Source organism: Rosa chinensis, chromosome 4 (assembly GCF_002994745.2).
Source record: "Rosa chinensis cultivar Old Blush chromosome 4, RchiOBHm-V2, whole genome shotgun sequence".
Lineage (NCBI taxonomy): Eukaryota > Viridiplantae > Streptophyta > Magnoliopsida > Rosales > Rosaceae > Rosa > Rosa chinensis.
This window is the reverse complement of record NC_037091.1, coordinates 24,848,772-24,872,578: the sequence shown is the minus strand read 5'-3', so window position 1 is coordinate 24,872,578 and position 23,807 is coordinate 24,848,772. Positions and strand designations below refer to the sequence as shown.

Below are 23,807 nucleotides of genomic sequence, written 5' to 3'. Positions count from 1 at the left end.
TTTATGTCTTAAAAATAATTTAAAAATTAAAAAAATAAAAACCACCTAGTCCCCACCTAAGCTCCTAGGCGCTAGTCCTTGGACCACCGCCCGACTAGTGCCTAGCGTCTTTTAGAACCTTGCTCAATACAAAAGCGTTTAGAGTTCGAAACATGAACTTCAACTAAAAACTGAAGATTTCATCAGTCATGACAAAACTTCATCCTAGACCACCCAAAGTCTTCGAAACACTTCTAGGATCAAATTGACAAAACAAAAGGACGATCTAACGGTCGGATCCTCACAGATCAAAATCGAACATACCGAAACAGAAATTAACCTAACTCGTCCAAAAGATCGAGCAATGACAAAACTAAACACACATAGATGTTCGTATCGACAAACAGAGGCTAATGGAGTAACCAAGTGCTCCAAAGATGGCCGAATGCGTCACCGGTGAACTTCAAAATTTGCACGATCAGCTTCAACCAACTTGTAGTGCACAACAATGAGAGCAACTTTCATATCTGGCACCAAGTCCAACTCTGCCTACATCAAGTTAGATCAAGCTCAAAAATTTTGGTGGACGAAACTACAAATCCAAATTTTGTGCTCCACACTTCGGTTGGTCCTCAAGGCTTGTAAGGATCGAAAGAGGAAGTGGAGACCTTCAAAACCCAACCGGTTTCAAGCCGTGATGTTGTCGGAAAATAGAGATCGAATCAGGTCAGTTCCACCGACTTTCGACCTTCGATCCTCTGTGTACAGTTCAAGTGGCGGACGTGAGTGGCTAGGGGAGGAAGAGGAGACAACGGCGAGTCGATTTGGCTCGATAGCACCCACTATTATCGCCGGAGGAGGAGAAAAAATAGGGTCGAGTCAGCCGTTTCGCGTTTCGGATTGGGGTTTCTGGAGAGAAAGAAAACAAAGCTTTCCAAAAATAGAAATTTGAAATTTTCTGAATTTTTCTGGAATTTCTTCTATTTATAGGAAAATTTCCAAAAATATAAAGAGTTTTTCTATTGGAACCTCCAAATTTACTCACTTGACCTTCTTGCTTTTTACACCTCCTATCAAATTTTCCAATACTAAATTTACTCACTAAACCTCACTTAAATTCCTGAAATAACCTCGCTCATATAATTTGCAAATAAACTATTAATTACATATTCATTCCTTAATCAGATTACATAAATCTTTTATCCAATAAAAAAGAAACTCAAACACAAGGTATTGGGCTTTAAAAATTAAATATTTTTTTTTTGATTGGGGGAGGTCAGCGTTAATAAGTTAGCGACACACGCACCCATGCAGAGTATCCTAGCAGAGACAGACTAATCCACTGCACCGTCTATGGGGACAAATCCACCACAAACTGGCCACTAGGTGTTAAAAAATTAATTTCTAATAAAAAAGAATTGTTTTTTTTTAACTTTTTTTCTCTTGTAGATGTGCAAAAAAAAAATGAAGAGTAGTTTTTCTTAATGTTTAATTATTTTCTCTATTTTCTGTACGTCATGATTAATTATTTAATAGTTTTTAGGTTTTTTTTTTTTTTTTTTTGCAAATATAATGGATAGACTGGGATTTAGGTCATAATATGATTTCTTTTGTTATCCCGAACCAATATGCGTTCAACATATATGATGATAGGAATTTTTATGTCACATGATCTTGATTATAGTTTTAATTCTTATTAAATATATATAAAAGCTTTAATGAGTATGTAGTGAAATTGGAAAATAATAAGAATACGATATAATATTATTGAATTGGAAAGTCTATAGAAATTAAATATAATTTTTTTTGGGTATAATTATTGTCCTTAATAGTCATTTTATAAGAGGTTATATATGTCATTTAATAATTCATAATAGAGTGAGGTCAATTGAGCAGATTTGGAGGTCTCAATAGAAACACTCAAATATAAAATCTTTCTCTGATCATAACTTTTTCATACGATCTTAGAAAAATACTGCCACATATTTATAAACTCGTATCGACTTACTCTATAACATTCATGAATAAAGTTTTTCAAGAAAATCAACGAGTCAAAAGTAAACTCTCGACCCCTTCATAATTGAAACGTTTTGGAGAAAATAAACATTCTCTTCACTGACGAATCAAGAAATGATGTACGAACATGAGGAAATGCATAAACCGAAACCTCAATAATTTCAATAAATCAACAAAAAAAAATTCGTCTTTACAGGCCATGTCCTTATGGAGGATTGGATTTGGGTTTCGATGGTTGGGTCCTCTCTGGTGAAATGGGTAGGTGCCAGGTGGCGATGTGGATGCGGTTTGGTGATTTCACTGGTGGTAGGATTCAGGATTTCCAGCATAGGGTTAGGTGGGACTTGGGAGGAAACACAGTTACCCAAGCACTTTGGTTCAAGTGCGACCGAGCCACGTTATTGTGGGCATCTTTGAACCCATGTTAAGTTCTTTTTATGGGCTAGGTGGGTTTTCTACTTATGGGCTGGAGGACAATTTGGTTGGATTGTTAAGATGGTCTATGTATTTCGGCTTCATTAGCTTTCACTATGTTGGTTTCTTTTAGGTCTATATGGGTCGAAGTAATGGTTTCACCTGGACAATTCAAGTCTGTGCCTTGGTGTGTGGGGTGGGGGGGCTCATCTAGCACATCCCTTTCCAGATGGCTCTTCTAGCTCATCCCTTTCCAGCAATAACTGTGAGGAACTAGAAAATAAGTAAATTTTTTGGTTGATGTCTCTCTATGTCTGTGTCGTCCGAGTTATCATTTGTAATTTTATTGTAATGCTAAAGAAAAAATTATCTATTTAGAGATTGTCAACTACACATAGAAGCTACATCAAGTATCTTAACAGATAAACAACATACACAATCTCTCTATAACGATGACACTTGTTTAAGGAATAACAATCTGAATAGGTTGCCCCATGGCGACAAAAATAAATCAACCGAATGAGACTTATTGATATTTCTTCAGCTGAATCAAATATCTTTGAAATTGTAACTAGCTTAATTTCCTTCACCTTTCAAAAAAAAAAAGTAATCATGAAACGATGCATCACCCCTAGACTTATATTTGGGATATCATTCACAATTAAGAAAACACTAATAAGCATCAAAGCATAATACGTACTTGATGTCACATGAAACTATTGAGAACATCTTTAACCAAATCTTAAATTTACATCAATGCACCAACAAAAATCGAGTAAGCTGACCCCATAACCATTTTTGAACTCTAAAAACATCCATAAAAGTTTAACACACCTAACTTTCATAATGCTTTTAACTCACAAAAGCTAATCTTTGTTTAAAGGTATTAACAAATACTTAAGCATGCAGTGTTACTCTAATGGAATATTGCTTAAGAATGATATATCTTTGCCGACTTCTTATTAAGTGTTCAGATCAATCATATGTGTCTGCTTTCTTTATATCAATGTTGGCCCAATTGCATGCTTGGTTATCATGCCTTTCTTTCTTTTCTAGGCTGTTGTGGTTAGGGACTTAGGGGTTTTAGTGTGGTGGCCCTGGCCAGCTCTAGCAAGCTTAACCCTATCTTAAGCTCCCTTCATGCTTAGCCTGAGTTTATGGTTTTCATTTAAAGGTACAAAGTAGAGGGCCTCTTCATTCTCCTTGATCATTTTATCCAACAAGCCTCCATACTTCTATAGTGGTAAGCATGTGTTTTCTCTCTCTTGGACATTTGGGTACCCTCCAAGTTCCCTTCTTAGCACCTGCATTTTTTTATATATAATCTTAAACACCCTTTCCAACTGTAATATCTCATCTGTCCAATTTCTTTTGGGCGTGCCACGAGAGGACTGGAATATTTTGTACTTAATTACTTGGCATTCCCCTTTTTAAGTATTATTTAATTTCCACATTTTTCTGAAAATTTGCATCAAAACGTGGACCATACATGAATATAATGATGGTGAGTTTGATGTCTATATAAGTAGTGTACTTGTAAGCTTAAGATTTCTATATAATTGGCATTGTGAAGTTCAATCTCTCAATCTGTTGCATTTATCTGGGAAGTAGCAGCTTTTACATCCCAGGTTCATGGATTCGAATTTCAGCCCAAGCCCTACGGAGGCACATCCTGATACGATGGATTTTCTGTCTCTTGCATGGTGCAATTTTGCAGTACAAGCTTTGCAACCAGAGCAACAAGACCACCAATCTCTAGTTTCGTTAAGTGATCCAATTATCAAGTTTGAGAGCCAAAACATGACTCAAATCACGGTACGCCAAGTCAATTCATTTAGCATGGCATTTCAATACTGTGAAACATTTTAGAATTTTATTTTTGCCGACCATGAGAATTTGTAACGGAGATATTTTGCGACTTTCAGAAGTTGGACAAGAATGCAAAGATGGATGGTGCAGATGCCAAGCCTATACCACCATGGAAATCTAATGATGTAAAGGTAAGCATGTGTAAGTTGATAAACATGAAATGTTCGGGTCACATATCTATCAGGTATGTTGTTCAATTGTCTATTAATTACACCGCTATTAACACATCACATCGACAACCTGCCATTTTTGGTGACAGAACATCATTTGCTTATGATATTTCATTGATAAGTAAACCAAAATCTGTTTGTCTTTCTTCTTTAGTCATGGATATGGATGCAACAAGCCATGCATCCAGAATTGAACTACAACAGCTATTTCCGAAAGAAATGGGTTAGTAATTTGTATTACACGACATCTTTCTCTATATATGATAGTGTGTATTCACTGCTGAATTTTTTATAAAGAAAATGCTTTAGCAAAGAATTATATTACATTGCAGCTGTCATGGAAGATAGTGCCATTCAAGAACATGTCGATCAAGAAGTGGCTGAAGGAGATTAAAGAAAGGCGGAAAGAGGAACACAGGTTGCAAAGAGCTGAAGTCCATGCAGCTATATCTATGGCAGGTGTGGCAGCAGCGCTTGCTGCCATTGCGGCTGAAAGCTCTGGAAAGAATGAGAGCACTGCTAAGGAAGGAGCTGTGGCTTCTGCAGCTGCTCTGGTGGCAGCCCAGTGTGCAAAAGTTGCAGAAGCAATGGGAGCAAAGAAGGAACAGATCAGCAGTGTAATAGGTTCAGCCATGAGTAGCACAAGTGCAAGTGATATCTTAACCCTCACAGCTGCAGCTGCAACATGTAAATATCCTATCCTTCTCCAGTTTGGTTTAATGCATAAAAAAAGGATTCTGGATTTAATCAATCACCTCTACCAGCTCCTACAACAATTTCCAACTTAACATTATGCACATTAGATAACTTCTATCATTTCTACCAAGTAGTTGTAATTCTTTTTTCTTGGACTTGTGTATATTATTTTCTTAAGTCTCTGATAATTGTCCATGTGCACATAAATTAAAATGACTGGTAAAACAATCAAAAAGCATATGCAATTATTACTGGTGAAGAAATAGCAGTAACCATTTGCAATTGTCACTTGATGTCAATAACAATAGATACGATCACTGAAAAAAAAAAAAAAACAAATGAGCAGGCGCTTCACAGAAAGACAGTTCTCGAAAAGTAAAAAATAATCACGTTTTTTTACAACTTGCACTTTACAAATAACAGCATCAAATCAAAAAACCTCCAGGCGAAAGTCTTTTATATCGTACGATGTTATTGTCTAATATGACTTGACATTTCTTCTGTTTAAAAAGAGCCATTTCTTTCTGTTTTGTTTGTGTATGTAGCATTAAAAGGAGCAGCTACACTTAAAGCAAGATCAGGATGCAAGAATATGCTACATGGGGGTGCACCCGTGCTGCCCATCGAGGAGAGCCATGAGGTTGACTTCGACTTTGAAAAGTGTAGGTCAATGCTTGGAATGGGTGCGCACCTCAGCATCGAAACACCAGATGGTTTGTATTCCAACTTAATGCATCTACATTTTCTGACAAGAAGGGTAGCGTAGTTATCCCTAGGTTCTAGTTTATAATTCCTAAGACAATATCCTGATTTACTTATCTATATGCTAATAGTACATTCAAAACTATCTGTTAACAGGGAAGTACACGGTCAGATCAGTGTCCGTCATCCTAAGCAGTGAAGCCAAGGTCTGACTTAAAGCTTAAATTGTAACAGCTCTATTTTGTCATGCTGCATAGTAAAAGCATGCCCTAATTGCTGTTTAACAGAGATCTTAGTTTGAACTATTCTCAATTTCTTATGTAGGTTGTTCTTAAAATAAGGAAGCTCAGTCTATTGAAAAGCAAGCAGGAAAGTAAGTCTGCTACTCTGTTTCATATGTATTTATTAGTTTTCAATGTATAGTAAAGTTAGATTGCTATGGAATCTAACCTTTTCTCAAACAGTTGTGTAAATTGAAAGTCTTGATAGGTTCACAGCCACATTAAACTGAAGAGGACCAATTTAATGTAGTGCAACAATCATCTGTGTTTTGCTATAGGTATCATACTGGACATGCATGCAGAGCTGTATAAAGATTCAGAGGCAGAGACTGGTACAGGTTATCTTATCGTCTTGACAACGAGTAAGGGGACATTCAAACTTGACATGGAAGATGACTATCAACGTTACACAACATGGGCCACAACCATTAATCATATGCTGATGCTCTCTACTTCATTATCAAAATATCATCTTCAGTTCTACAAAAACTAATGTCACCAGCTATTACTATAATCAATTTGTTGCACCGATGTGCATATCTGTCCTGTTTTATGTAATTATCACAAGTAAATTCATAATTCACAGATTTTTTGTTGCTATCATAACAAGCTCATATGTTCCCAGAGCAGAGCTACACTAACAAATTCAGAGATGATAAATATAGGCAAATACTTTGTGATTAATTCATATTAACCAAATAGTAATAAATAAAAATAATAATAATAATAATAATATTCTTCTTCTTCCAGGAGAGAGTAAATAGAGAGTGAAAAATGGCTTACATATAAGCATTCAATTAAATAGTCTTGAACAACTACCGAGTAAACATTGTATCATATCTATATACCATGTCTCTATCACTTAAATGAGTCCAATACTACCAAAAAATAACAACTTTTTTGGACAAAATCAAAAATAGCATCTACAATGTAATGCCTCTAACTACTTTTACCACATATTTAGATTACTAGTCTAACATAAATGTTCAACCAATTAGCCCAAGCTCTAATATTTTTTTTTCCCGAGGTTGATGGAAGGAAAGACAATAATAAATTAATTCATAAAAGTTTGAGGTAGGAAAGAATTATTACATTAAGAAGATCTGAAGTTGATCTCCACTGAGGCAAGCACGTCACCAATTAGTCCAAGCTATGGGGATTTCGCTAGTTGAGGAACAACTGAAGCCAATAACTTCTTTGCCAATTATATCAGTGCATAAACAATAATCAGGAGCCTGTCAAAGCATATACAACGACTGATGCTTGAAGATCACGATCCACTTTGAAGTGAGCATGGAAAAATCTTTGTATCTGTATCGGTGGTCAGAACAGAGCAATTTAAGAATCGACTATTTAGCTAACTTGGAAGTATTAATTGAGTCGAAGAATCTACCTCTTTGAAAGAATGGGAGACTAGAAAATCCCGTAACTTCTTTTCTTCCGAATCAAATAATACAATATGACTCGGTAAAGACCAATTTTTTGCAAATTCTGATGCAAACCCTACAGGATCCATCATGAATTGATCTGATTCGTCTGGGATTCCTTTCTCTTCACTGTTGACAAAATTTTGAACAATGCATAAGCTACCAAACAATTATATTAAAGGCTTCATGGAAAGAAGAAACAGTTCCAGCCAAATTGTCAAATTCCAAACCTCGGTGTGCAGTCTAGAAATCGCATTGGAAGGTTTCGGTGCAAAGTAGAGTAGTAAGGTGTGGCGTGGCAAGGCATTAGAAAAAGTATGTCTGTTACTTTTCCCTCGACCACTTCATTGGACAGATAGTAAGTAACATCTTCAGTTCCTCTCTATTCACCATATTCGAAATTACCAGCAGAAAGAGAGGCATCGAAAAATTAACTTGAAAAAAAAAATCAGAGAAATTTTCTCCTTTAACTACTCAATTAAAAGATACAAAGAAGGTGATCCATCGAATAGATAATTAAAACATTGATGATAGAAGTAGAATAGTGTTTAAGTTGGCTAGCCAACCACCAAACATATACTACCCAGCTTTTGTGGTTATCAAAGAGCAAACAAACTACCTGATGAACCAAACTCATATACAAGGCCATTGGAATATTGGTAGCGAGCAAGAAAAAGATGGCCAACAGCATTTTTGCAGAGAATTTATTATGGTAATCTGCCAATTTCTTCCTTTGACCATTTCCAGAAACTGATGTTTTTAATGCGGTTAAAGAGTATCCAGAGAATATCAAAGCTATAGGAAGCACAGGCAAAACAAACCTATAACTCAGAATAAAAGTGGAGTATTAGTTGCAAATACAAAAAAAAAGGTCAAACAGTCACATTTATTTGTATAAACTCATATACCTTATGAATGAATAGGTACCTGAATTCTTTGTGGCCTAGTACACTATAAAGTACCAGAACCCATGCAATAAGGCCAGAAAGCTTCCATTGTTTCGACTGCAAGATGCCAGCTATAGAAAATGGTAAAAAAGAAAATACCATGACAGAAAATCCCTGAGTGAAGTACCAGTGCCACTTGTGAGTTCCATAATAATCTCCACCAGAGGAAAGAAAATTGAATCTTAGGAAATTAAGAGGTACTAAGACCCATGAGCCGTACATCAATCGATCTATTAAAAATGTAAGCCCAAGCACCAGGACCCTGAAGCCACAAATGAGTAGAGAAAACATTTCACATAAACGCCACCAGGCACACAATGACTGACATGATACAGTTCACTAAAAATTTGTATAAGTCCGCACAACAGCTACAGTCATTTTACAGATGTCACACAAATGTGAGATAAATATGGTGACAACTTAAATGAAAATGATGAAGACTTCAAACGTCTTATGCCACATAATTCGTTGGTCTTATATATTATCAGTAGCTTCAACCGTCAGCTTTATCATGTGTGTATCACATTGCATAATCACCAAGAACATTTGCTGCCACTCCTAAACCCTATTAGAGTGACACCAACTCTCTCTGTCTCCATAATTTCAAGGTAGCTCACATACTTAGTATTGTTTTTATTTGCATCACCTTCATTGATAATTTTTATTAATGGCAGTTCCACTAATCACCAAGGACCTTTAAGCTCTTACTACTATGACAGCAAATTTCTCACTTTATCACATCATTTCAATATTGCACTCAGACCTCACTAAACTCAATGTCAAACAACTCACCATTTATTATTATAACTTGCTTCCTTCAAACTTCTAAGTAGAAACAAACATGAAAAAACAACTATGAGAATCATGTATTCTAGGAGCACAAACAATTTAGGCAGAAATTATCATTTTAAGAACTTCATGTAAATTAGGTATTCAAAGGAAAATGGATAAATACCTACCCAATAGGAGCTACCTCCAAAAATATGAATCTGAGTTTATCGCGTGACACAAATAGCTCAAGGACCCCAACATAAAGCCATATGATGGCACTTGTTGGTCGAATAGCACAAGCTAATGCAGCAATAAGCAAACCCCACTTTCTAGATTCCAACGGAAGTTTGCTGGAAGAAGGCCTGATACAGGGCCAGTAGTACAAGCTCACAATGGTAAGAACAGTCTCCAGACTATTCGATAATGTACGAGTGAGACAGAAAAACATAAACCAATTTGTCAATTGGGAAAAAAGCTGAGACCAAGTTAAGTACATCTCGTAGCACAAACAACTTGATGTTTTCAATACTGCAGTGTAAAGTGTACCCATGAGCTTGACATAAAATATATAATTATTCAAAGAGTAAAGAAGCTGTCTGTTATACAAAAGGATACAGCCCATTTTGCAACCTGGTCGCCAAAGAGGATGACAGAGAATTTGTACAGGTATAAATCACCAAATGCAGAGAATAGGGACTGGAATAGCCGAGGTGCCTTGACCTACAAAACATATAAACAAAAAAATAAAAAAATGAAAACTTTGAAAAAAAAAACATGGAGAAAAGCAATTACTTCAAGCACCTAAAATTTGATGTCATCTGTTAATGCGATATGAGTAGCAAGAAATCAATGGCAACCTTACCAGAAGAAAATGAAATGTTTATACACAACTACCAAGATAATATACGCTGAAAATCAATGCATTCTGTCTCTAGTTTAGAAAATCAAAGATAGTACAAAGTTTACCATACAATAAGCTAACTCGACTAATATACTTCTGATCACAAAAGGTAGAACATCTTAGCAAATACTTACACTCCTTACGCACCTCATTCTTCTTACTCTCTGACTAAAGTCACAAAATACCAATCCAAATTTTACATAAGATAATTGAAGACCTGAAATGCTCATGCTTTAAAGACGTAATATCTGTTGCAAGGAATTAATAGAGAACTACTACAAGGATGGGTTGTTCACTCTACTGGTCAGCTTAGCATAGACTTCAAAGCTAGAAATTATCGCGTTACACATAAATACAAAGAAATTGCACATAAATACAGAGAAATCTTTTGCATCAGCTTTCGTTTAGAATGTAATGATGACATGCATTGTGTGGGTTTAAAGGCCATTACCATGAACCATGGGGTATCAAGACCTAACAAGGCAAGCACTTTGTAAAGGAAAGCAAAGAGCAAAGGATGCAAGTAGCTCCGAATCCCCTTCTTCCACTCCCACGTCAAATGGCCAAACCTGTCATTTAGAAATACAAAAACCCATTTCAGCATTTTGTTTCTATCATCCTTTTTATTTCGGCATTTATAACAACAAAGTGAAATTAGTGATATTCTCCACACACAAAAAAAAAAAAAAAGGTGAGATGAGTGTTACCCAAAAGTGATGCGGTGAGCAACTTCAAGAGCTTGCCAGTGCTCATCTGGGTTGAAATAGGTCTGAACCAACAGAGCATTTAACATTCGAAAGGCCAAGCAGAAGAGATAAATGTTCTTGGGTGAGGCTAGCAGATCGAATTGTGGACCTTCCTTTTTTTGTTGTTGTGATTTTGTAGGAATTGGGTTTTGGGTTCTGTTTGCGTTTGCTGATGATGAAACTGCAGAACTCTGTCTTTGCCTCATTGCAATCTGTTGTATCAGCAAGGCAAAAGATCGAATGAGTATAACTTGATCTCGAATGAGCTAGTTTTGTTCCGAGAGTTTGAGTAAATTATTAAACCAGGAGCTGCGCATAAGGCGCATGTAGAATCGCCGAGACAGAAAGATGGTGTAATCACTGTAATGTAATTACATCGAAGGAGAAAGTCAATTTTGTGGGTTTTTTTTTTTTTTTTTGTTTTTTGGTAAACAGAGGGTTTGTTTAGAGAGAACGTCTTCGGTGCTCCGAGCTTTTCATGCTCGTTTTGCTTGGGTCAACACACGTGAGGTGCACGTGCCATTTTATTAGTGTTGGTTTCTGAAAAATATTCCTCTAGACCAAGATGCTTCGAAATCATCTCAATGAAAAATAGATAGTTCAGTTGCGTGATAATAATCTAGGGTACGTTCCACAAAACCCGGACTGGTTCTTGGTCTAGGGTTTGCCACCTTCGTCTTGTCCGGCGGCGTGTTTGGGCGGCGGTGGCTCGCCTCGCCTGCTTGACGCGGCTGCCGGACGGGAATTCGAAACTAAAGGCCTGGCAGTTTATTGGACAGGGGTTAAGGCTCGAGTCCGGCTCTGGATGGTCTTGGGACGAGTACCGGAAGAAATCTTGGGCTCAGTGGGCGGCGGTACAACGAGGGTCGAGCGTCGCAGAGGCACCTCCATGATCGGCAGCGTGATGGAGGGGCTGGACGGTGGTGGCGGCGTGCTGGATCTGATTGCATCGAACTGTTTTTTCGACGGGTTCAATCGGATTTTGACGTGGTTTGAGGCAGCGAGGTCAAGCTTGTGGTGCTGCGGCGTGGCTGGCGTCAGTGGCAGTGGCGAGGGCTGGTGTCGTTTGCGGCGGTGAGATCTGGTACCGGGTGGCAGTGGTCGACCACTGGGGCGGAAGATGGACTGTGGGCTTGGGTCAAGGTGTTCTTTGTTGGGCCTGAGCTGGGTTTCTTTCTTGGGCTGTTGGGCTTTGATTTTATTTTGTTCAGTCAGTTTTTCTATGTTTTTTAGTTTCGTCTATTTACAATAAGGTTCCGTTTTCGGGACAGTCTAGGCACTTTTGTGCATTTAGTTTTTTGCATTTGGTCTAGTCTTGTCGACTTAACTCTCAGTGGATCTAGGTGTACACCAATTGAGGTCTCTAGGCAGCTAGGTTTATTGGTTAATGAGTTAGGTTTCTAGCGCCTCCGGCGTAGTACCAAAGGGGGATCCCCGCTATGTCTACGTATTGATTGTACAATGAGTGGGTCTAGTTTCTATGTACCGATGTGGGTACTACCACTATCTTCTTGTCTGTTAATGGCAACGGAAGGGTATGTAATGGCCTATTCTGGCTTTCGATGAATATATTTTCGCCTACTGGCTCCATTCTCAAAAAAAAAAAAAAAAAAAAAAAAAAAAAATTCTCAATGAAAAATAGATTCGCATCACTCACAATCCTCAAATCACGTCAAACAACACCCCCAAACTGAATTAGATTGCTTCCTAAAAGAAAAAGTTTATGATGGAATAAAAGAATATGCAGGGGATGGATCACATACCCTAAAGCATGGGCTGCTCTAATGGCTGGCACAATTCTGGGATGAATTGGAGTCTTTGAGCACCTCCGCCCAAACTCATATGTTGATGAACATAACCTACGAAGAGGACTGGTAGTCAACTTTGGAGAAACAAATTCTTTGCGGCTTGCCTCCAAACTCACAGAAGCTAGGACATCTAAAATATGATTCCTTTTCTTTCCAATGGGACTGATTGAGAAGTTAAAACCCCACTTCCACGCAATGGGACTTTAGAACTACTACAGGTGGAGCTCCGAAAAGGTGAACAATTAAGATTGTGAAGTTACATTGTGGAGGTCACGGGTTAGCTAGCCTAACTAACACTGTGGAGGTCACGGGTTCAAATCTCACTGACATCAGGGATAGGGTGGGGGTGGGGGTGGGAGTTGCATTGTCGTCCAGAGTCAAAAAAAAAAACAAAAAAAAGATTGTGAAGTCTTCTGGAGGAGGTCGAAGTCTTGAAGAATCGAAACTGAAGAATAGATTAATGTTTCCACTGCTGTTGTGCGGAGGCTGAGGCTGAAAGAAATGATTGTGGCGGAACGGGATCGAGCCACCTCATTCCCATTTGCCTATTTCGTTGTGGTTTGTTTTTTTTTTTTTTTTTTTTTTTGGTCTTTTTACTTTCTGTTTTTGAACTTTTTTCGTTCCAATTTAATTAGTGGGAAAATGATCATTTACCCGATTTTAGGCTAAAAATTGCCCACTTGCTCCACCAACTGTTTTTTAACCCCATTTACCCAAAACACTCTAAGGGATTATTTCCCCTTTACCCAATTAATTCTTTTTTCTTTTTTTTGAGACTTTTTTGCCCTCTCTTTCTTTCTCACTTAGAGAGAGAAGTCACCATCCACCTTGCTGTGCTCCGGCGACCAGTGACCGGACTCCGGCGACCGATGACCGGATTCCGGGAACCAGTAACCGAAATCCTGCGATCGATGACCGGAATCCGAAATCCGGCTATTATTGCCCCCAGTAATCATATTACTGCCCCCAGTAATCATATTATTGCCTCCCAAAAATCATATTATTGCCGTCCAGTGAATTGTATGAACTCCAAAAACCAAAATGAATACACTACAGGCACAATTGATCAATTTATAATCATATTATTAGCTCCCAATAATCATATTATTGCCCCCCAATACAAAGTCCAATGTCTCTACTGCCTCCCAATAGACCACCAAAAATGCACCATTTTGTATGATTCACAGATAATTTGACTTTAATACACAGAAAACAACAGGTAACTTACCAATACACCACACTATAGTGATCCCTGTCCCTCATTTCAAAGTCTACTGGGGCCAATAATGTGTCTACTGCCTCATCTTCGTTACCAACAGACCCAACGTTTTGCTCATTATCCATAATCATCCCTCATTTCAAAGTCTACTGGGGGCCAATAATGTGTCTACTGCCTCATCTTCGTTACCAACAGACCCAACGTTTTGCTCATTATCCATAATCATCTCCACAACACCGTTCTTCAATTCGTCTTCGGTGACCTTCGACTCCGCCACATCGTTTCTAGGCTCGTCGTCGCTCATTACATCCACCACATCGCTCACCGGAAGCTCATTCTCAGCCTTCCTGGCCCGAGTCCGGCCAAACGAACAGGTGACCTCCGCCTGAGCCAAATCAAGGTCAATTCGTGCTTCAGCCCCGGTCGTTCACCGGCGGGAAGCTCTACATGCAGAATGACCTCGACATGTCCGCCGCGTCCGTCACCAACCAGCTCTGCGACCTCGACTTGCTGCTCAGATCTGGCGTCCTCCACCAGTCAAACGCCACCTCCGCCATCTCGCCCCTCGCCGCCGCAAACGATGAGTCGCGCAATCACCGTCGAGGCCTCATCGCCGACCCGGAAAATACCTCCTCTGTTTCGGTCTTCATCGGCGCCTTCTCCGACGACGCAGAACCACTCGATCGGCGCCTCCTCCATTTGCCGCTGCTTCTAGAAATATTACGCCATGCCGGAGTCGAGAGAGAGAGAGAGAGAGAGAGAGAGAGAGAGAGAGAGAGAGAGAGAGAGAGAGAGAGAGAGAGAGAGAGAGGGACACGTCTGAGAGGAAGAGAGAATATGATAGGAGAGTAATTTTTTAATTAAAATAAGGGTATTACTGTCAAATACTGTTAGATTGGGTAAATGAGGTTAAAAAACTCTAGGTGGAGTAAGTGGGCAATTTTTAGGCTAAAATTGGGTAAGTGGTCATGGCCCCTTAATTAGTTATTTCAAATTTGTTGGTTATTGTAAAAGGAAATGGAAAGAAAAAAAATTATTATACGTTCATTTGATTAAATTTTATTTATAAATTTAACATATAAGTGTTTAGAGATGCTAATCTCGCGAAAATCAAGTCTCTCAAGTTCTTGTCTATAGGTAATGCTTGTATTCCATATGAGAAGCTAGTAATGATTTGTGGTGATGAAGGGTTATGGAATTGGTAGGAAGATGAGTGTGATGGTGGAAATGGTGGTTATGGAGGTGGAAATGGTGGTGTGGTGTTGTAGAGAGAAAATGGGATGTCTTGGTGAGATCTAGATGATGGAATGGAGTCAAGAATCATGAAGATAAGGTCTTTGAACTCTCTTTGATGTATGTCCCTTTGGTCCAAAGATTTGCAAGAAATGCTCTTACACCATTGTCTCCTAAATGATCCCAAATTTGCAAGATGACAAAAGGACAAGTTGTTGGGAGATGTTTGAATTTCAAGTGGTGGGAGATTCTCACAACCATGGTCTTCCTTGGCTGGACAAAGGGTCCTCCATCAGTGGCGGCTCGCTGTAAAAGTTGGCCGAAAAAGTCGCCGGAAAAGTTGCTGGAAAATTCAATTTGCGTTTTTCACTCAAATTCCATGACTTCTTCTCCTTGCTCCAATTCTTCACATTTCAAGCCTCAAATGGTCATTTTATTCTCAATGCATGGTTTCCTACAAATAAGAGGAAATGGATTAAAGAGGGTAAAATAGCTTGGAAGACAAATTAATTTCCATAATTTTGGGGCACAAATGCATAAGTAATTTGTGACTCAACATCTAATAGCTAATGGAGGGATAGTACATGTACCACTAGACTCTCTAAAAGTTTTTGGGTATCAAACAGTATATTTGCGATAGTTCGGGAATCATATCAGGATTTTAACCTTGTTTATACGTGAATATCCAAATTGTTCTTAATGAAGGACTCATTTAATAATAAGAGAGTTTTGAAAATTTAAGTTATTGGCTGTGCAAGTTTCGTGGTTAAGCAAAACAAAATCAATGTGTTAGGTCCATAATTATCTAGTGATTATTTTCCTAATCTTGCGTTTTTGCTTAATCTTTGTGTTTATTTATAGGATTAATTACTGCTTACTCCCTATACTTATAGGGTTTCGTCGTTTCAGTCCTTGACATTCGAATTTCACCTTAAAACTTCTCAAACTCTCAATTTCCTCCCAATTGGTCCCTACCGTCAAGCTCCATCTAAATTGTCCGTTAAATTGCTGACGTGGCATCCATTTCACGCTGAAATGTCTATTTTACCCTCAATTACTTTTTTTTTTCTCTTCTCTCTTTTTTTTTTTTTTTCTTTCCCTTTTTACTTCTTCTTCTTCCACGCTCTCTCTCCTCCTCAGTTTATCTCTGTCTTCTTCTTCCAAACAAAGCAATCTTAGACATACAGAGTGAAGCAGAGAGCACGTTGACAATGTGAGGAAGAAGAACAATAAGACACTTATCTTGCAGGACCTGCAAAGCTGGCTTCTGTCCAGTTAGGAGGGTCCATCACAATACAAGGATCAGACTTTTCAAATTCAGCAACCTAACAACAAATCACAACCCATCGATCTTCAATTTCAAGCTAAAAATAATGGGTACTTATGCCAAAGACAGTCCATGGAACGCAAAAGAAAGCAGAACCCAAAGCCACAACACATCAAACACCCCACAACAGATGCCAGACTCGGCTTTGATATGATTTTTTTCAAACCACAAATCGCATCAAAAATTAAATCCCAACCATCGATCACATCAAAAATTTTCAAACCCAGAATTAAACCGTCAGTGAGTCTGGTGTCGCCGCAGTAAAGGCAGTTGAAAGGAGCTGGAGAGTCTCTGCAGATGGTGTGTTGAAGCAAAACTCCTCTGGGGTCGCCGTAAACAAACACAACCATCGTTCACAATCTACAACAAGCCGCCGTCTTTCCACCACCACCTCCCGTCCTCCGCTGCGACCCGGACTGCTCTGGCCACCTCCCCTACAAAGACATATAGGAAATCGAGATCAGGCTGGACCGATTAATGAAGGTAAGAGGAAAGGAGTGGTAAAGATTTGGACTTTGTTGGATTTGATCAGTTTGGTTTAGGTTGAGGTTGGTATTGATAGGGATTTGGTTTGGTTTAGGGGAAGGAAATAATCTGAGGATGGTTTGGTTAGGGATTTGGTTTGGATTTACGCTGATTTCAGAATCGTCGGTGATGAGGAAGAAGAAGATGGGGAGAAACAGACGTAGAGAGAGAGCGTGGAAGAAGAAAAGGTCAAAAGGAAAAAGCAGAGAGAGAGAGAGAGAGAGAGAGAAGAGAAAAAAAAAAAAAAAAAAGTAATTCAGGGTAAAATAGACATTTCAGCTTGAAATAAATGCCACATCAGCAATTTAACGGAAAATTTGGATGGAGCTTGACGGCAGGGACCAATTGGGAGGAAATTGAGAGGTCGAGGAGTTTTTAGGTGAAATTCAAATGTCAGAGACTGAAACGACGAAACCCTATAAGTATAGGGAGTAAGCAGTAATTAATCCTTATTTATATATATTTATTAATTTTTTCCTTATTATGCTAGGAAATACAGTGAAGCTTGGAAATACACTAAATAGTCAACCTCAGCACCTTTTCTTACTCTGGCTAGGAGAAACTAGGTTAGACAAGGAAGGAGGGGCGGCATGCTGACCAAATGAACTTCAAATGAGCTGCAATTTTATAAAGACATTCTAGACATCCTAAGGATCATTTTTTTCATGAATAATGAAAAAGCTAGTCCGGAGTGGAAGTCTTTCAAAAGATCGGTGCAAATTTCTACACTAGAAGACAAAAACTACAAAACCGGACCTGTACAAATTCCAACAACATTTCTGACCAAACCACAGTGAACTAAGCCCTAAAATTTTATTAGGATGATGTGCACTCATGGAGAAACATTTGGTATGAAGAGAGCGAGGGCCGATTACGAAGTCTTTGTGGAGATTTAATTGAAGGAAGAAAGGAGAAGAAACTGCGCAAAAAGATAAAAATCTGTACCGCCAAAATCCAGCCGGCAAGGTGGTGGATGGAAATCAATGGTGATGGGTGTTGGACAACAAGCCAAAAGACAAAGGAGAGAAAGAGTGGAACCCTAATTCAAATTCAAATTAGAATAAGACAAGTGAAAGAGACATCTTCACCTCTTATCCCCTTGATGTTGATCTTGTCTCCGATTTTTTACCCAATTATCTATTTGCCTTTACTTTTCCATCTCTACAAAATTATCTTAGGGCTTTTACGTAATTCAAAAGCCATGCCAAAAGTAATATCCACATTTTAAGCTTACATCTTTTGGCCTTCACATCTAGCCATCAATTCCTTTCATCTCCACCCTTCATTTGAATTGCATTGGCCTGTAAATAGCCAATTCTCTCTCTCTCTCTCTCCCCCCCCCCCTCCAAAAAACCATCCACCCCCTTGACTATCTCATTTTGCAACATCAAAAGCTCTGTTTTCTCTAGTTGTAGCTTAATTTTTCATAGTTTACATAGTTCTTTGAGTTTTGTGTAAGAGAAAGGTGTGTAGCCACTCTATTTTCTCTCGTTTTAGCTTAGTTTTTCATAGTTTACATAGTTCTTTCATTTTTGTGTAAGAGAAAGGTGTGTAACCACTTGGGTTTCATCAATCTACACACTTTAGATCAATCACAACACTTGTTTTCATATATTCAAGCCTTTGTTCTTCATAGTTCTAAGAGATTTTGTGAATTAGTATAGTGTTCGGGTTCTAGAAACTGAAATTACTATACTTTGAAGCATTTCTCATCTTGTATAGCATCTTGAAGTGTAGGAAGAGCCTTAGAGGTTTCTGTTTGGTTCCAAAAAGAACCAGATCCGTGTGCATACTCATTCTTCTCCACTCTTTCTTTTCTTTAATTTGATATTTATGGCTTATATGTGTATTAATATGGGTTGTGAGTAGTTGAATTTAAACCCTAGCCGAATTTGTGCACAAAACAATGTAAATTCCTATCTTCTTTAATGTTTATGCATGTTTTAAATGTATTGGCTACTATATTTTGATGTTTCCTAAGTGTGTTTATAGATTTATCACCTTGAAGCATGCTTTAAGAAATTAATAAATTGGGAACATAAACTTGATAAACTCTTCATTCTATGAGCATATGTAGCTAAATAGGCGCCGGCTTAGCTTATTCCTACGGGAAGAACTAAGTTGCTTGAATTTCTTACCTAGAAATTAAAGCATAATGCCATGAGTTTAGGTTCCAGAAGAATTTAGGCTCATGGCACCATAAGCCATTTATGATCCGGAAGATTTGAATGGTGTAAAGGTTGTGTAATTTAGCTTTGTTTTGGAAGAGATTGTTTAATTGGATAACTAGTTGGTTTCTTGGTAGCGTCATCAAAGGAGAAATTTATAAAAGCATGTTGTTACATTAACTTTGGGTTACATTGTGTGCATGAATAAGGCTAGGTGCGATGCCTAAGCCTCTATTTCTCTCTTACATCAAATTTTCTATTTTTATTTGCTTACTTTATTTTTTGTGCAATATAATTTGTTTGCGTAAACTTTAAAATCAACCAAGCCGTTTCACTACATATTTGTCAATACCATCCTCATGGTCTTTAGTTTCTTGACTTGATACAAATTTATGCAAGCGTACGTATCATTGTCAAGATAGGGAAGTATTAAGCCCAAAATTATCGTACCGCACGGATTAATGGCTAATACATAATCCTTAATTGGGTAGTCGGAACTAAAGTCACTAAGAAAATAAAGAAAAATAAAACAAATAAAAAAATGCTAATCTAAGGCACCAAGCCTTAACAATGTTTGGCTTTGGTGTCACCCAAACCTAATCAAAACTAAGAGCCTAGTGATTATTATTTACAATGTGTCGGAGTTCCATTTTTTGAGAGAGGATTTTAGATTAACAAAATGTAATGAAATGTAAAGCAATTAATAAAAAATGCAAAGAAATTAATAAAAGTGTAAACAATATAAATGGGAATGTCGGGTGCTAGCCTTAACCCAAATCTTATGTGTCGGAAGCTAATATAATATAGATGCAAATTTCTTACTTTGGCGGTAGTGGTATCCAAGGCTCAAGGACCATATATTCACATTTTGGTATTAATGTGCCGGTTCAAGGGTCACACTAACTCAATTAGAGAGGGTTAGAGCAGGTTCATGGGTCACTAACGCACTCTAATCGGCATGGAGATTGGGAATTAGACTACTAAGCAATCTGCCGATGCAATCACGCAACGGATGTAAATTACCATGTTTATAACCCCTCAAATACGAAATTGAGGGTTTCTAGCTTAGGAATTATAGGGAGTCAAGCCTCTAACTCTGTCTTAGACATGCTCAAAATACACAACCTAGAGTTGACTAAATTCCTAGACATGCATTCAACCCAACAATAATTGATATAAGCATCCATAATATAAAATTGCATCATTACATTAAATTACAACTTTCTCAATATTATCAAACATGGGAATCAAAAGTTCATGGAAAACTTTTCTCATCCTATGCGAAAGACAAATAAATCACTTTTTTTTTTCACGCACCGAATGAGGACATCAATAGGATCTTAAGAACAACCCCTACAATTCTCAACAATGTGCCACTAGCCACAAGCAACCTAAACACTCAAGACCACAAATGTTGACAACGATTACTCTATTGGTGTCCAATTATTTTACTCAGCACCTAACCAACTATTCAACAACTCTGCCTTCATATTTAACTGTTAAACGGAAAGCAAGTTGGGAACTTTTTTTTTCCTTCGAAATCTGAAAATAATATTACAAAGATAGGGACCATAAACATACAAGTATAAGAGTAGATAATAGGGTACACTTCCGGGAAAAAATTAGTAAACCACACAAAGGTTGACTAAATTTATGGTCTAAATTAGTAAATTCGTCTACTAAAAAATTGCGTCGCGAAAAATCAACAAGTTGACAACTTGAGATTCCATTACAAATAAAGAGATTGGAAAGTGGCTAGTGACATGGCCGATGCCTTTCTTGAAACTTACAGAGAAATTTTTAGGTATGACAGAAATACCACGTAGCTGATATGCCCAACCAATCATGCTTCTCCGTTTTTTTATTATATATCGAAACTAGCCATGTTTAATAAAAATAAAAGATTCAAAACACTCTTCCATTAACACTAATTGGTTGGACGTACCGCCATGTGACAGGTCTGCCCTACCTAAGAATCACAAGGATGTTTGTGGTTGAATCTTTATTTAAGAAAATGTCTCATTTTTTAATTTACTAATTATGAAATTGACTTTTTAATTAACCTACCTGACACATTTTTATTGTTTTGTCTTGAAAGTATTCCCAAATTGAATCAAGTATTCATCGTTACAAATAGCACATAGGATTTTTAGAAAATAAAAGCCTTTAAGACCCAGTATGTCAAATAGGGTACAGAAATTTACATTTCAATGAGGAAGAGACCGACCAATCATGTTCAGACTTGTAAAATGCTCTGTACATTGTCGGAGCAATGTATATCGAGGAAAGAATCATATGATACTTGTCATAGTTGCACGCCCGGAATACCAAACCACAAAAGTAACCTTCTTGGCCGGTCCAGGAACCTGGCCTGCCATGCAGGTTCGTCACTCTCATAAACGAAACCACTCTTCATGTACAACTGTTTTGCTGGTTCATTATCAACAGCAACATGAACATACAGATCACTTATGCCTGAAAGATTCCAGAAATGCAGTTGAACTATTAATAAAGATGATCTACTTTGAAGATCTGGTGTTAATGTAAAACTCAGTGGTTAACAGCACCAACAGGAACCATATGCCCAATTCATTAGGATCTGAACCAAAAGGAATAAGCTAGACTGGAATTCCCCACAATCGCAGGCGATCAGAAAAGAAAACAGAGGGAGAGCCGAGTCCCAATATGCATTTAAATAAAACAATAATGTGATTAACCCTTTTAGCATTTATTATTAGGGTCTTGAGTATATAATGTATGTTACCCGTCTCCACAGAATGATGTTTATAGCTCTAGCCTTTCGAAATATTCTCATCAATTTTGTTTTTTCCTTAACCCTTTCTGTAAAGAGAACTAATCACAAGCGTGTTCACCAAGTGAAGAATAAGCAAAAGACTATGAGAGCATTATCACTGAAAAATCTTTGATTCTAAAGAACTCTAAAGCCATAAAGCAAGAGATAGGTTAAGGAGCATGGTACCAACAAAATTGAGTATGCGTGAGGGTGTTTAATCAAGAACATAATAAATGTCAAAAATTCTTTACCCCAATCTCGCGCAACTAACTTTGACTTTGCCACAAGAGCATGACCTAAACCATTTCTATGCAGTTCCTTGGCAACACATACATTACTCAGATATGCCCTTGCAAAATCAGCTCCAATCGCCTGTTGAAATGCACTATTAAACTTCAGTCATTGTTTTTGTATTTTGTTTTATAAAGGGCCTGGTTAAATCAGCAAATCTTAGATTAAGCTGAATTTTAACAATGTATTTGCTTCATTTGCAACCACATGCCCTGTTCTCATCTCTAAGTATGCAATTTATTCATCTGGAAATTTAGGCAAAAGATACAAATCCAATAAGCATAAGCAGCTCTTAATGTGTTGACTTCTATAGTTGAAACTTGAAACGAAATATGACTAAGAAGATAATTAGCGTCTGCCTTTCAAAGATCAGAGTGAAGAAGGCTGGCATGGGATGAAATACCTCTGGTCTTCTTCCTGCTATCTCATCTGGAAGACTTACACACTGGTTAAGATCAAGGGTCCCAACTACTACTCGATCCTCTCCATTGTCGGTAAACTAGACGAAAACAACAAGAACCACCAAAAGAAGTTACACCACTCAAACAGATTACGAAAACAAAAGAATGAAAGTTGAAACATGCTGAAGCAAACAAACCTTACAGGAAGCACATAAATCATCTGCCGGAAATGAAAGGCTTGAGAATTGCGAAAGTGGGACTGTAGCATTTATACACGAAACTCTCCCAAAACCCTTCCTCTTCCCACCAACACGTTCCTTGATAGCTTCAAACTCTCGCTCCGCCAAGAACTTTTTGTGATCCTAATACAACTTGACAAAGGGAAAAACACCCATCAATACAAATGATTCATTACATGTTAGAAACTAGATTAGGTGATTGGAGGGACAGACTTGGAGGCCGAACGTGGTGGGCTTGAACTGGTAGAAGGACCGAACACGGAGACAGGCGGCGGCCCAGAGCTCATCCTCGGCAAACCCTTCGGCGACATTGAGAGTGGACTCGTGTAAGGGTTGCTTGGGGGTGCAGACTTGGCAGGCGGTGATTGGGCGGCGGCGGACAAGTAGAGAAGTGGAGGTGGAAGCAGAGAAGTGGGTTGGGAGAGGACGAGGAGATGATAGGAGGGCCATTTTGATTTAATTATTATTATCCTTTCACTATGCGGACTATGCCTGCTACCTGTGGTTCATAACTTCATGCTTTACCTCTTTGCCGCTTGGGTCTATTCAACTTTACTACTTTCAAGTCAAATGGACCGGAAAGTACCTAATCAATTCCTTTACCACTTATCAAAAAAACTAAAATAAAAAAGGAGCTTCTATTCATACCTCTAAAATTAGTATTTGTACTTTTTTTTTTTTTCAAGTGATAGTTGATTTTGTCAATTTGTGTCAAATTACCAATAAAGACACAAAAGAGAAAAAAAAAATTAAACAAAATCTTTTCCCTTTTATTTTTGTTATGGTCTTCAGCCTTACCGAGCAATGGAGATATCAACAGACTAGTTTCTTACTTTGCAGTTCCTCGAGTCAATTTCGGATATGCAATATTCTCTAACCAAAA

At 38.0% G+C, this 23,807-nt stretch overlaps 3 protein-coding genes across 8 annotated transcripts; 1 reads left to right on the top strand and 2 right to left on the bottom strand.

Annotated features, from left to right (window-relative positions):
- Positions 1 to 3,754: 3,754 nt before the first annotated feature.
- On the top strand, positions 3,755 to 6,708 carry LOC112197900 (VAN3-binding protein). Of its 2 annotated transcripts, none has more exons than XM_040518724.1 (9): positions 3,755 to 3,913; positions 4,021 to 4,224; positions 4,335 to 4,409; positions 4,603 to 4,671; positions 4,781 to 5,135; positions 5,690 to 5,857; positions 6,003 to 6,052; positions 6,171 to 6,219; positions 6,406 to 6,708. In XM_040518724.1, exons 1-9 carry the CDS (start codon positions 3,899 to 3,901, stop codon positions 6,618 to 6,620), a joined length of 1,200 nt encoding a protein of 399 aa, XP_040374658.1. In that variant the 5' UTR covers positions 3,755 to 3,898; the 3' UTR covers positions 6,621 to 6,708. The 2 variants fall into 2 exon arrangements, with proteins under 2 accessions (XP_040374658.1, XP_040374659.1); XM_040518725.1 differs by having other exon boundaries at positions 3,757 to 3,913; positions 4,024 to 4,224.
- LOC112197899 (mannosyltransferase APTG1) lies at positions 4,511 to 12,978 on the bottom strand. 5 transcript variants are annotated; one of them, XR_002935791.2, is made up of 10 exons: positions 10,881 to 11,309; positions 10,625 to 10,742; positions 9,888 to 9,992; positions 9,461 to 9,747; positions 8,482 to 8,763; positions 8,174 to 8,375; positions 7,785 to 7,936; positions 7,521 to 7,683; positions 7,220 to 7,438; positions 4,511 to 5,461 (listed from the first exon to the last, which is right to left on the bottom strand). XR_002935791.2 is itself a non-coding variant. In XM_024338857.2 (10 exons), exons 2-10 carry the CDS (start codon positions 11,123 to 11,125, stop codon positions 7,355 to 7,357), a joined length of 1,638 nt encoding a protein of 545 aa, XP_024194625.1. In that variant the 5' UTR covers positions 11,126 to 11,131; positions 12,683 to 12,978; the 3' UTR covers positions 6,891 to 7,354. The 5 variants fall into 5 exon arrangements, 2 of the variants coding, with proteins under 2 accessions (XP_024194625.1, XP_040374657.1); XR_005810138.1 differs by having other exon boundaries at positions 4,511 to 5,215; XR_002935790.2 differs by lacking the exon at positions 4,511 to 5,461 and adding an exon at positions 5,495 to 5,889.
- Positions 12,979 to 21,283: 8,305 nt separating this feature from the next.
- On the bottom strand, positions 21,284 to 23,480 carry LOC112198168. The gene is made up of 5 exons (XM_024339240.2): positions 23,138 to 23,480; positions 22,883 to 23,047; positions 22,688 to 22,783; positions 22,245 to 22,365; positions 21,284 to 21,674 (listed from the first exon to the last, which is right to left on the bottom strand). The coding sequence occupies exons 1-5, from the start codon at positions 23,372 to 23,374 to the stop codon at positions 21,505 to 21,507; spliced, it is 789 nt and encodes a 262-aa protein (XP_024195008.1). The 5' UTR covers positions 23,375 to 23,480; the 3' UTR covers positions 21,284 to 21,504.
- Between the last annotated feature and the right edge of the window lie 327 nt (positions 23,481 to 23,807).

What these genes read in the sequence shown, in the direction of transcription:
- LOC112197900 (XM_040518724.1), top strand. An exon ending in GCTATTTCCGAAAGAAATGG is followed by an intron (nt 4,672 to 4,780) that starts GTTAGTAATTTG and finishes ATTACATTGCAG; the next exon opens with CTGTCATGGAAGATAGTGCC. An exon ending in ATTGAAAAGCAAGCAGGAAA is followed by an intron (nt 6,220 to 6,405) that starts GTAAGTCTGCTA and finishes GTTTTGCTATAG; the next exon opens with GTATCATACTGGACATGCAT.
- LOC112197899 (XM_024338857.2), bottom strand. Translation starts at nt 11,125, where the DNA reads ATGAGGCAAAGACAGAGTTCTGCAGTTTCATCATCAGCAAACGCAAAC. An exon ending in GCTCACCGCATCACTTTTGG is followed by an intron (nt 10,743 to 10,880) that starts GTAACACTCATC and finishes TCTAAATGACAG; the next exon opens with GTTTGGCCATTTGACGTGGG. An exon ending in ACCAGGTTGCAAAATGGGCT is followed by an intron (nt 9,748 to 9,887) that starts GTATCCTTTTGT and finishes ACTTGGTCTCAG; the next exon opens with CTTTTTTCCCAATTGACAAA.
- LOC112198168 (XM_024339240.2), bottom strand. Translation starts at nt 23,374, where the DNA reads ATGGCCCTCCTATCATCTCCTCGTCCTCTCCCAACCCACTTCTCTGCT. An exon ending in CCACCACGTTCGGCCTCCAA is followed by an intron (nt 23,048 to 23,137) that starts GTCTGTCCCTCC and finishes AAGTTGTATTAG; the next exon opens with GATCACAAAAAGTTCTTGGC. An exon ending in ATTTATGTGCTTCCTGTAAG is followed by an intron (nt 22,784 to 22,882) that starts GTTTGTTTGCTT and finishes GTTTTCGTCTAG; the next exon opens with TTTACCGACAATGGAGAGGA.